Below are 13,681 nucleotides of genomic sequence, written 5' to 3'. Positions count from 1 at the left end.
CGGTATGCCTCAAGGGTATTTTTGTCCTCTTTTGTCCAAAAGTTCACGTGTCGCCTAGTAAATATTTTTGGCTCCACAATATATCTCCCCCTTGACCACACATGATATCAATTGGGCCGACCTCATATGAACAAGCCCAATCCAGAACAATTAATGTCTGCACCACGAACAATAGTTGCAAATTCCACCTTTGGGAAGCCATGGAATATATCCCTCATAGTTGAGCGATGAGTAATATTGTTTTGCTTGGCCAGTGTTGCTTCTTGCTTCTGATTCCCTCATGCATGTTCCACTTTGCTTGGGGTTGTTGACTGTCTTTTTGGTTTGGTCGCTTGGCCTGGTTCCTGACACGCCTTGATCTCGATGTCCTCGAAACATTAGGATGGTCACGTGCTGGCCAAACCTGAGGGTGACGAAAGCCATTTAATTAATGCAAATGTTGAGAACATGTAAACATGCACATAAATTGTATCTAGACAAGAAGATGTGACTATTCATGCAGTAGTAGAGTATTAACACAAAACTAAGATTCAACTGCCAACAATGAATTGTTATGATAATGCATGACATGTTCAGAGCATACAACTAATACAGAGTACAAGTGGAAGGTAAGATAGAGAAGTGGTATTACAATAGATGCCAAAGCAGAGAGAAAATAACACGATGTAACTAGTAGGGGAATGCCTCATAGCTCGGGTTGTATTCCTCGTACCTAGGTCATGAGGGGGTGCAAAACAAACATGAGTGGACCAAGTTGATGTATATAATATTACTAAAACAGTTATCAATATACTAACCCCCAAGTTTTATGAAAATTAATAGCATAATAAGTGATAGGTTTTCTGAAAACCTAGCATGCCATAAAACATCTCAAAAAGCATATCTCGTATATAGTGTGCTAAATAGTGGTATCAAACAATAATATCTCCCGGCCCATTGCCAGCTTCATGTCTCTCGACCTGAAGTCAGAGATTATTTCTCCAGGCCCCTTGCTAGCTCCATGTCCCTCGGCCCGAAGCCAGGGATTATTTCTCCCGGCCCACATGCCATCACCAGATCCTCGCCCCAGGTAGAATAATGACCACTAGAAACGCACAAAACATTGAACATAATATTTTCAAACATGCGTACATATATCTCAAAATCATCTTCATAGTATAAAGTCATCCATCATCTATACTATAAAGAAGTGTGTGAAAACATGTTCTAAATAGTATATCGTCATCCATCAGATACCCTACAAGAACATGGGTTCGATAGAAAATATGGTATTCCAAAGTAAGCTCAATATAGCATGATAATCAATTTCTCATAAAACATTCACAAAACCTATTCAGTAAATCATGTTTTTCATGTATGCATTTCTACTAATAAAACATGCATTTTGGAAGGGGTTCATTCATAGATACTCCATCGTAGAAGAGCCATACAAAATAAGAATGACAGAATTGCCCCTAATTGCACAAAGCACATAAGAGTACAATTAATGAAACTATACTCAAACAAATGAATTTGGGAAAACGGATGTCATAAACTGGTCCAGGACGTTGAAATTAGCCTATGAGGGGTCCCGGACAAAAACTCGAAAAACGGTCTAAAAGTCAACGTTGACCGATCAAAGTCAAAGGGTCCGGGTCAAAGTCAACGGTCAGGTCAAATCGGTTTAGGGTAGGACCGGGTTGGGCCCTAAGGGTTTTGGGCCATGGGGTTTAAGGTTTGGGCTTAAGGGTTTAGGGTTTAAAGGGTAATGGGTTGGGCCGATTAGGGTTTAGGGTTTAAAGGGTAATGGGTTGGGCCGATTAGGGTTTAGGGTTAAAAGAGTAACGGGTCTAAGGCCCGACTTCTCACATGGCTCGAAGGCCTATCTGAAAGGGCTCGAAGACCTATCTGAAAGGGCTTGAAGCCCTGGGTTGCTCACATGAGCATGGGCTTAGAAGCCTGGCCCAAGGTTTAGGGTTAAAAGGATCTACGGGCCTAAGACCCTAAAGGAAATGACCCAAAGGCCTTTAGGTTTTAGAATTAAATAAATAACATAAAATAAAAAAAGAAATGGTTGGGTTAGGTTTCAAACGGGCCTAAGCCCGAGTTCTAAAATGGCCCACAAGGCCTGGTTTCACTGAACTTGGGTCACCGACCCATTTCTCAACGGGAGGAGGCTGGAACCTCCCGTGCTCCGGTCGACGTCAAAACTAAACCTTAGACTATGATCTAGGTGTCAAATTGAAGAGGGAGGTGAGATGAGTAACTTGGTACCAGGGGTTCACCGTGGAAAAACCGGTGGTGGCCAGAATCTCGTTCGAAACCCACGGGAGTTTGTCTGGGGTTTTTTGGGTTTTCCCACTTCACGGAGACGAGAGAGAGAGAGGGAAGGAAGGTCCTCGAGGTGGTGGTGATGCTGTGACTTCGTCGAGGTAGTGGTGTGGGTGTGGATTCGATCGGGGAGAGAGAGAGTTAGAGAGTGAAAGAGAGAGAGAAAACTGAAAGTGAGAGTGAGAGAGAAGAGAGACCGGGGAAATGAGGGGGAGGAGTTGGGGACTTGCCACGTGGCAAGTCATGATAGATAGGAAATCCCAAAAGGGTCCGGATAGGGTAAGTGTCCAAGGTACCATATTGCAAATTTCACTAATTGTAAAATTACAAGGAAATCTTTTGGGAGGGGTTTTACAGTTCCCTGCGTTTAAAGAATATATGGTCCGTACGTCCAATAAGGAGTAGCCTTTAATAGTCTATTTTAAGCAAAGAAGGACAATGCAATATAGAAAAGAACATAGAAGGGACGGGCTCGTGTGGAACGGGACTTGAACCTGCTACAGTTTAGGGTTTAGAGAAGAGAAAGACATACTGGCATACCCACTCCTTCACATTGGTTTATATAGCTTTCCAATACACCAACCACTTCTTCGAATTGTTTTCTAATAGTTGTAATACCACCACGTATTTCATACATAAAAAACCAAATAAATTTAACTTCTAATTAAAGATGAACCATTACTTAAATTCATCAAAATTGTTTTTTCAACAAGCATCTTTTCAGTGACTTTTGTGTTCAATATTTTTAACAAACGATATTATCTACACTAAGAAAAAAATGGTGAGTTTAGCCTCATAATATACTTTTGTGTTCAGTTTGTCCTTGATAATTGAAAAAAATAAGGAGGAGGATCCCCCCCCCCCAAAAAAAAAAGAAAAAACAAAAATCTCTCTCTCATTCCTTCCCCTCCTAATTGAACAGTTACAATTAAGTCACTTCAACATCTTATATTGATTTTTTTATAGAGATAATAAGACAAAAACCAAAGTGCGAGAGGAAGGAAGAAAGGAGATCAAAATATGAGAGGAGAGAATCCTACTTCTATAAAGGTATGTATGAGTACTTGCATATAGTTTAAAAAGTTGTTGCTTCCTTTCATACCAAATACACCCTCAACAACCAATCGAAACAACGACGAAGGAAAAATAGGGGGAAGCCCTCAGCAACCCAAGTTGGTAGGTATGTTTTGCGTGCCCGCCTCGAAAACTATGTGGCGTCTTGAGTTAATATAGACTAGTATAAATATCTCTTTATATAGTATCATGTTATTGATTCAATGTCTATATAGTGACGAACTCGGTATTCATAAGTCCTTCTCCACTAAGAGTGATGACTGCGGGAGAAATATAGATCACCATCCAGCAAGAATGCAGAGAAAGAGCCTGTTATGTATTGAACTCTAAGTTATATGGGTGTTTTTCCTTTGTTTGGCCTCTTAATTTGACTATGGGAATTAAATTTACTTATCTAACCCAAAACAAATTAGACAGCCTATAATTGTCTGAGAGCAAGCCCACTCTATGTTGATAGGCCGATTCACAGCACACAAATAGGCCAACATTCCCTTTTTTCGCTCCAGCCCGGTTGGCACCCAGACAAGCCAGTATCCAGGCCAGCCCAAAATGTGATGAGCTATGGGACGGGTCATCTAACGTCAGGCTTGCATCAACCTGACGTCAAAGCCCATTGAATTTTTTTTTGCGTCAGGTGCATGTGAAACACGCGCGAGTGGGGGCGCGTCCCAAACAAAAAAAGGTGGTGGGGCCCGTCATTGCAGCTCACCAATTTGCACCTGTGAGTGGCCATGTGGCTCGTTATGGGCCATTGGATTTTCAACAGTAAAAAAAATTTGGAATTTGAACCTAACGGCTAGTTGACGTGGCGCTTTCTGGGTTGTCCGATCCAAGATCAACGATCGACGATTTTCGTTTAAAAAAATACTGAAAAAAACAAACAAACAATCAGACTTATGACCGTTGGTCCATGTGTCAACATCTGGCCTATTGGATTTGAATCTTTTTTCAAATCCAACGGTCCAGATTAATTAAGTTAATAAAAATTAATACAAAATTGTTTAAAAATACAAAAAAAAAAAAAAATTTAAATTTTTTTTCTATAAATACCTAACCATCATCTTCCACCTTTAACCAGATTTCAATATTTTCAACACTTTCAACCAAAGCTTTCATATATTTTTTTTGTTGAAAAAATGGCTACGTGGAAGCTCATCGAAGATGTTACTTTGTGTCAATGTTAGGTTCACATTATGCATGACTCGCTTAGGGGTAATGAGATGGAGTTGCGAGAAATGTGGAGTAGAATTAGGGAAGAGTTTTGCGAGAAGCTTGGAGATCGCACAAGAAGTAGTCAAGGTCTTCAAGGTCGTTGGAAAAAACTCAACATAGCGTTTACTTGTTGGAAAAACGCTCTCTCTCATGCTTCCACTAATCTGCGTAGTGGGACAAGTTTAGCGGATTAGGTGACAACATTATTTATTTATTTATATGTATTCCATCCGCATCAATATTTTAATTTATTTATTTGTGTTACACCCACATCAAAATTTTAAATTATTTATTTGTGTTACACCCATAATTTATAAACACTACAAGCACAAGCATTCTACAATGCAAAGAACAACAACAAATCATTCAACAAATGGGAATGTTGGGAAATTGTCAAATATTGTCCCATATACAAATTTGTGCCAATCGGTCCAAAAGTTGTCATGCACGGTGTTCCTCACAGTTCACCAGAAGCACACATGGCGGAATAGGAAGACGACGCATTTGAAGAGACGGAAGGGACTCCTGAAGAATTGCCGGAGACGCAGCCAACTCGTCAGTCCCTAAGGCCTCAAGGTAAAAAGGCTGCAAAGGAAAAAAATGAATTCTTCCAAAAATGAATACACAAAATATATGGGCGAACTTGTGCGCCAATGTGAACCGAACATGGCATGGGAAGCGGCTAGAGATGAGACAAAAGTTGTGGCTATGGAAGCAATCTTAATAGCTACTGAGAGATGTGATGCGGCTAATGAGAGACAAAGAGAAATACTTAATTGAGAAAGCCAGTTGCTTAGAGAATAAAGGATGGCTAAATCAGATTGTGACACTATGAACAAGCCTTTAGAAGGAATGTCTTCGAATTCTAAATATTTTTGGACATCGGAAAAAAAAGATGTGGTGCGAATGAGGCGTGCAAGAGACGAGGAAAAAAGTCGAGGAAGTTCTAGCTACACATATCCTAACAACAAAGATCCTAGCACCACATATCCTAGCTCCTCTGACTTTGTATAATTTCTTATTTATTTTTAGTACTAGACGTAATTTCTTATTTATTTTTAGTACTTTATGTAATTTCTTATTTATTTTTAGTAATAGATGTAATTTCTTATTTATTTTTAGTACCAAATAAACTTAAAACACACGAATAACTTTAAAATAAACTTAAAATTACATAAACTAATAATTGTATTCTTCCACCACAAGCTCTTTTTAATATTCACTTTGTTGCAATCTCCACTGGTGCTCAATCAAGTCAGTTTGACCGGTTAAGTGCCAGTATGGTATTTGCATATTTGTGTACCGCTCCACGATCAAGTGATTGTAACATCTATCCCGTTCCAATGGCTCGTGTTGCACATGATCTTCGGTGTGGTTATGAGCACAATAAATGCATGTCCTTGAGTTGTTAATCGTGTCTGACTCGTATTCCTTAACGACATCATAATCATACTCATCTTCCACAATCATGTTGTGGAGGATGATACACATCATCATGATGGATTGAAGATCCTCGACAACAAACATTCTGGCAGTAGCCCTGATAATTGCCTAACGAGCTTGCAGGATACCAAACCAACGCTCCACATCCTTCCTACACTCATCTTCACATTTTGCGAAGTGTTTTTCTTTTTCACTTTGTGGATGTGGCACTGTTTTGACAAATGTTGACCACCTTGGGTAAATGTTGTTTGCTAGGTAGTATACTCCTTCGTATGTATGGTCATTCACCCAATATCCTCGGTACTTTTCCTTGCAGAACCTTGTCGAACACTGGAGATTGGGCCAAGACATTGAGGTCATTTTGAGTTCCTAGAACACCAAAAAAAGCATGCCAAATCCATGTATCAAATGAAGCTATCGCTTCCAAAATGATACTTTTGGCTCATTTTCTATTACCATAAGCTCTTTGCCACGCACTTGGACAATTTTTCCAAGTCCAATGCATGCAGTCTATGCTTCTAATCATGCCAGGAAAGCCTCACATCTTATCCTTCTTCAGAAGCCTTTGCATGTCCCTTAGTGTGGGTTTCCAAAGGTACTCATTGGTGTACAGGGCTTCGATTGCGGAGCAAAACCGCATCAGGAACTCCATAACAGTTATTTTCCCATCCTCGCTATCTCATCCACTTGATCTACAAATGCTCTGTACGCAAGCATCCGCAAGGCATCCGTAATTTTTTGTTCAAGAAAAAGACCTAGAACATGAAAAACATATATTTTTTTTTGCACAAAGTATGGATCATGGTTGCAAACAGTACTCATGATTTTGTCGAACAAACTTCGTTGCATTCTAAAACGACGTCTAAAAATATGATCAAGGAATACACTATTAGGGATAAAATAATCTTCAAATAGATCTTTACCTCATCTTTCCCTCCTTCTATCGAAGTTTGCGGCACGTCTGGGTTTGGGTATTTGACCCACAGCTTCCATGACACGACGGGAATGTGAGCCCTCTGTCTTCTATCTTCATCATCCTCATCATCTTCCATTGTGAAAGCCTTATCTCCACCTTCCTCCACATTGAACAATTCTTCATATTGTGCCAACAAGTTTTTCCCATGCTCATCGATTTCATACAATTTTCTTGAAGAAGACATTGTAAGAACTCAAGGTTTAAAAACGATGAAGAAGGATTCTAAGCTAAAAAAAAAAAGATTGAGTTTGGTGTATGAATGAGGATGGATGTAGGGTTTATATGGACAAAAAAAGGATGAAGTTCTGGACAATGTCACTTGGCACTACATGGTTGGTTGAGAATCTGATCGAAATATTGGCTAAATTATTATAAACAGATAGTGACACATGGCGCGTTGGGATTGGTTGAAAATCTTATCAGAAATCTATCCATAAAATAATACTTTCAGATAATGACATGTGTTGTGACAAGATTGGTTGAAAATATGATCGAAATATTGGCTAAATTATTGTAAACAAATAGTGACATGTGGCTCGTCGGGATTGGTTGAAAATCTTATCGAACATCTATCCACAAAATAATACTTTCGGATAATGACATGTGGCGCGACAAGATTGATTAAAAATCTTATTCGAAATTAAAATTAAATTTTATTTATTTATTATTTCATAAAAAATTAATAATATTTTAAATGGACTGAGTGCCAGCGCATTTTTTAGACTTTGTGCCAGTGCATTTTTTAGGGGTGGAGATGTTTTTGACCAATTACTATTCATTGGGTTTATCACTGTTCACTTAGTGGATTAGCTGGGCTGGGTGCTGGCGCATTTTTTAGGGGTGGAGTTGCTTTGAGCAACTAACAATACAAGAAGATTTTTTATGCTTAGGGTACGTTTGGCAGAGAATTAAACATTGTTTTTGAAAGAGTACTAACATCCAAAGTAGGGAACCAAAATTTTAATATTAAGCAAAGAGAAGTCCAAGCATAAAAATTTATTGATTTTTACTAGTGATTTTGCTGCTTTTTTATTTTCTTCTGAAATTTAGATTTTTGTCTACTAAGTTTGACTTAAATTCTTCAATTCGACTAGTAAGTTTGTTTTTCTTTCTTTATTTTCTTATGAAATTTGGATTTAATTTTGAGTAATGGGCTTTATTAAAATTTGTATTAGGCTATTTCCCGGCCTTTAGTGAAATTTGGTCCAGCTATAGTTATGTTCAATTTTGATTTACGAATGTCTGATGGCATGCTGATGCAAGGCGATCAGATGTATGTGTCGAATGTAGAATAACTGAAGAAAGAAATAATGGAAGAATCGCATATTTCAGCTTATGTGATGCATCCTAGGAGTACCAAAATATATCATACCATCCGACCTTTCTACTACTGGCCAGGTATGAAAAGATAAATTCCTGAGTATGTGAGCTGTTGTGCAGTTTGTCAGCGGGTCAAGGCGGAAAGAAAGAAGCCATTGCTACAGCCACTCCCGATACCCTAGTGGAAAGGTGAAGATATCACAATGGATTTCGTGTACAAGTTACCTCGTACGCGAAATGGTTATGACATTATTTAGGTAATAGTAGATCGGCTTAGCAAGTTAGCACACTTCCTACCCATTCATGAAAATTACTCGTTGAGTCAGTTAGCGGAACTGTTCATCTTTGAAATTGTCAAGTATCATGGTGTTCCAGTCAGCATTATTTTCTACCAGGACCCCAAATTTACTTCGAAGTTCTGGGTAGCTTTTCAAGAAGCTTTGGGATCGAGACTACTCTACAACACCGCCTATCATCCTCAAACCGATGAGCAATCAGAGAGAACTATTCAGACACTGGAGAATATGTTGAGATCATCAGTTCTGCAGTTTGGAGACATTTAGCACAAGTGCTTGTCGTTGATAGAATTCGCCTACAACAACAGTTCCATTCTAGCATTGCTATGTCACCATTTAAAGTGTTGTATGGAAAACCATGTCGTACTCTATTGTGTTGGTCAGAAGTCGGCGAAAGGGTTTTGGTGGGCCCTGAGATTGTGGATGAGACGACGCAGAATATTCAGGTGATAAAAGCTAACTTGCAAGCAGCCTAGGATCAGCAGAAGAGTATCGCCGATAGACATTCCACCGACATAGTTTATAAGGTTGGTGATTGGGTATTCTTGAAGTTGTCACCATGGAAATGAGTGGTACGATTCGGGAAGAAATGGAAGCTAAACCTTCTTTACATCGGGTCGTACCAGATTATTGAACGAGTTGGTGAAGTTGCCTACCAACTTGATCTACCTCCAGAGTTATCGAGGGTACATAATGTGTTCCACGTGTCGATGCTACGGAGATATGTCGCTAATCTGTCACCTGTGATTCCTCCTCAGTCGTTAGAGATTAATCCAAACTTGACTTATGACAAGGTTCCAATGACTATTCTTGATTGGAAAGATAAAGTTCTCAAGAACAAGACCATTCGAATGGTTAAAGTCTTGTGGAGGAACCACTCAGTTGAGGAAGCTACTTGGGAGACAGATGAGCGCATGCGAGATTTGTATCCACATTTGTTCTTTGATTAATATGTAGTCAGTGTTGAAATTTCAGGCACGAAATTTCATAAAGGGGGTAGGTTGTAAAGACCCATCCTTAATTTTCTATGTAATTTCTCTCCGAGTATGTTAATTAACATTTATTGCCTCGTTGGCAAGTGACGTGGACGTGGTTATTCGTTCTTAATTTTTTTTTCTCGCTATCATAATTATTTTGTACTCGTTGTTACAAGTGTACGTTTAATTTATTAGTGTTAGAAACACTGTTCTGGATAGATTTTCTTATTACTTTTACTATAGGAAATCTGAAAAATCATATCCCTTGTCCTTTTTAAATTGGACCCATGCCATTTGCTTTTCACCAATCAAATTCCTTCCTATTTTCCCTTACCAATCAGACACACTTCCCTCTCTCTTGTCCAATCAGAACTGACCTTCATTCTCTCTTTTTTTCTTTCTCCCTCACCAAAGCTCTCTTTCTCTGCAACCTTCAAGATCAACATCAAACCTTCATAGATCAAGGCTGAAATTACCTTCATGGTACTCCCCTTAAGCCCACGAACTCAACCGTACCCTCAGATCACAATTTGGACGAGTTTTGACTTGCCAACTCGAAAGCTGCGACTCGATGGACTTTGCTTCAACACGATCCCGACTGAGTTACAAAGTTTTAAGACTTAGGAAAGCTTATACATAACTCCTTAAGGTTCCTAGACCAGTTTTGGTGAGGTGTTGACATCGAACCAAGCACGTTCAAAGAGTTGAGCTTTTGGCCAAGACCTTCCAGCCATATCAGGCCATTTCCCATCCACTTTTGGACTTTTGAAAGGTATAACTTTGTTCTACTCTTCATAAGCTTCAAATCCATATAAATTTCATGGAAAATGGCTGAGAAATGAAGAAGTTATAAAGGTTTGAAAATTTTCCAGAAAACCAACGAGTTTTTCCAGCTTCCGACGAAGATGACGAAATATTCCGTCAACTATGACGGAATATCCTAAAGGCGTTAACATTTAATGAAATATTCTTAATGGCTGTTAAGGCCTCCGTCAGTCTCTGCCTACGAGTATGGTCGTGGGTTGGAAGGCGATTGAGGGCTCGTCCGGCTTCTGGCTGGCGAGTGGTTAACACGTACTAGTTCGTGACTTCGAGTAGAACATTTTTGTATATTCAAACCTTCCGTTTGAGCAAATTATGGGGAGTTATTCCTAGTTTTTATTATATGTCCTTATTAATTAATTTAATTTAGTTGTTTCGCATATAAGGGAGACTTACCCCGAGGATATTCGAGGACAAGCGAGACTAGAGGCTACGATCCTACGACATACCAGTGAGTGGGCATTTTGTTTTCATATATATATATATATATATTGTATAGTTTCCACAAATGTTTTTAATTTGATTTATGCATGTTATGCCACGTTTTACTTACTTTTATAATAATGCTGTGGTGGTTGAGATTTATATTTGATTATGGCATATTCATATGCATTTTACCTGTTATAAATACTATGTTATTATGAAATGCTAAGTAATTCTACAGGTCGCGCATGTAAGTTTAGGTGAGTTTATTGTGTTATTTGGAATGTTTGAGTTATAGCATGCTCATTTTCATATAGTGGCTCATCATTGTTACACCCAGTGTTAGTGCTCCGCCCCGAACTAGGGCCAGTCGTTCACTTGATGTTCAGCTCACACCACACGCTCGCCTTGAATTCAAGTAGGTTCTAGCCCTGTCGTACAGGTCACATTAGGCTCCGACTTGTAGGTGACACGCATAGCGCTAGCCTTCATGTGATCATAGCACTAGAGCGTATATTATTACACCTAGCCATGTCGTACATGTCACATTAGGGGGCCCCGACTCGTGTGTCGTACATGTCACATTGGGTGACTCCGACTTGTGTGCTAGTATAGCTTGTTAAGTACATGATTATATTTATATTGCCATTGAGATATTCTGCTGTGGCATATTTCTGAATTTATTGTTGGCAAGCATTTGATTTCATACTTATACGTAATATGATTTTCGAAAAACCATACTTGTTTTACGACGAAGGGTTAGTATGTTCATAAAACAAATGGTTTTATTAAATTCTTGCTTTTGTGCCCACTCACCCTTCTGTTTTTCGCCCCTCCAGGTCCTAGATAGCTGACCTACTCTGTTGCACTTTTGGTTAAGTCACCTTCAAGTGATTGCCAACACGTATTGACTCCAGTCGGGATGTGTCAAAAGGGAACCAAAAAGGAAAATGGCCCGAAGTGGCACACAAAATAAGACCTAAAAAGCAATATTCTAAACAAATGAAACCTAACCAAAGTGAAAATACGAAAATACCCTTCTGTTTCGTAAATTTCTGGACCCCAGAGTCTATTATCCAACCAAAATCTCGTTTAGTGGATGCTATGAGTGCAATATCGATTTTACCCGGATCCTCATTTGAAATTTGCTTAATTAAAGATAGCATCTGGTCATTTTCCTCTTGAGGCGCTGCAAGCGGTGACCTTTTTTAAAGGCTTTGGCCCTTTTTTTCCTCCATGTCTTAGACATCAACATTTGACTTGGGCCCAGGACGACTTGTTGCAATAGCAACTTTCCCAACATCATAATTGGGCCTTGCTTGGCTTGCTACCACATAAGCCTCTCCAACTCCAGACTCGGCCAGTTTGGCCTGACCCTTGAGTCTCCTCTTTGCCTTCAATTCTTTTTTTCTTTCCCAGTACCATTCTGGGTACTCGTGGATCTCAAAAAAAGTTTCTTCAGTGTGCCTATTTCCATTGCAGTGATTACAATGAAGCTTGTCCTTGTCAATGTCTTCTTGGGTACAACTTGGGCGAGGTGCTCCAATGGTTGATGGACGTAGGGATGGTGACGGGGACTTGGTGATCATTGTCATAGAAGAGCTTGCTATCGTGGCTTTTGTTCCAAGCATGGTGGCCTGTCTTTGTGCTTCATGTCCAACCAAAATGAAACACTCTTCAATCCCAGGAATGGGTTTCGTTCTTAAGATATCACTCCGGACTTGGTAAAAGCCATTCTGGCAAGGAAAGCATACACCTTGTCCTTTGACAGCTCTTCCTTGCGAGTTTGAAGGTCAATCGCACACACCATCTTGATAAGACGCCTTTTATCAAGATCTTGCCACAATCCCTTTAGTTCTGTAAAATATAAATTTATCGGACGACCGTCTTGTCTAGTCTGTGTAGCCTTGCATCTCAATTCATAATGCGAAGACTCGTCAGATCCTTCATGGAACATCTGGCTTGCACTTTTCCATATATCGTTAGCTGTTGGCACATCGATGAAGAGACTCAACAGGTGTGGTTCCATGGTTTTCAATAGCCACCCTCGCACAATAGCATCTTCGGTGACCCACTTGGTGTATCCCTAAGAGTCTTACGCAATAACTAGTATTTTTCCAGTCAAATACCCATGCTTGCCGAGGCCTGAAGCATGGACCTCCATCATCTTCGACCACACTTTCTAGTTTGTGTCGTTCAATCTGTATCCAAACGGAATGCCACTGATGTTGGTAGATTCATTCAGAATGGACACGGATTGGATGGTAACCAAGTCACTAGTTTTTCTTTCTTCAGCCATCGAACCAAATTGGTTTTTAATTTAATAAGGTTGAATTTGATGCAGCCTTGATGATTACAACGCCACATAGATTTTTGATTCCTGGGTTCAAATTTTAAGAACACCAGAAGTTGCTTGTGATGCAACCTTGGTTGCAGTTTGCACGTTTGCCTGGTTTTGGGGTTTGGTTTGGGAAGAGACAGGGCGAAACCTACTCTGATGCCAAGATAAAAGTCTATGTGTTTAGGGTTTAATTGTTCTGTTTATTCTTCTCTCTAGGAAGCACATATATAATTGTACAAGAGGTCCTATAGTTTAGGAATTAAGAATCCCAAATATACAATGAATCAATCATGTGATCCTATTCTGATGACATTCCTAAAACATATAGTTGACTCATGCCAACACTTGGCAACTACAAGAGTTCTGGTGAATTGTGCAATATTCCACAAGCCAATATCAGGCTGATTTGCAAAACAATATCCCCTCCCAGGAAGATCCGTTGTATTCGGCGTGTAACTTGGAGCAAATGCATCCAGAAATCCGAAAA

At 39.5% G+C, this 13,681-nt stretch overlaps 1 protein-coding gene across 1 annotated transcript; it reads left to right on the top strand.

Moving 5' to 3' along the window:
- The first annotated feature begins 8,253 nt into the window (after positions 1 to 8,253).
- On the top strand, positions 8,254 to 9,581 carry LOC139189246 (uncharacterized). The gene is made up of 4 exons (XM_070807818.1): positions 8,254 to 8,288; positions 8,456 to 8,524; positions 8,876 to 9,077; positions 9,258 to 9,581. Exons 1-4 carry the CDS (start codon positions 8,254 to 8,256, stop codon positions 9,579 to 9,581), a joined length of 630 nt encoding a protein of 209 aa, XP_070663919.1.
- Positions 9,582 to 13,681: the final 4,100 nt, after the last annotated feature.

Source organism: Malus domestica, chromosome 11, assembly GCF_042453785.1.
Source record: "Malus domestica chromosome 11, GDT2T_hap1".
Taxonomy (NCBI): Eukaryota; Viridiplantae; Streptophyta; class Magnoliopsida; order Rosales; family Rosaceae; genus Malus; species Malus domestica.
The sequence above is the reverse complement of the archived record's forward strand: the minus strand, read 5'-3'. Positions and strand labels throughout refer to the sequence as shown.

Bases quoted from the DNA above. Each gene is read 5' to 3' on its own strand.
- LOC139189246 (XM_070807818.1), top strand. From the start codon at position 8,254: ATGTCTGATGGCATGCTGATGCAAGGCGATCAGAT. The intron at 8,289-8,455 runs GTATGTGTCGAA...GCTGTTGTGCAG, and splicing joins CTGATGCAAGGCGATCAGAT to TTTGTCAGCGGGTCAAGGCG. The intron at 9,078-9,257 runs GTGATAAAAGCT...GGGTCGTACCAG, and splicing joins AGACGACGCAGAATATTCAG to ATTATTGAACGAGTTGGTGA.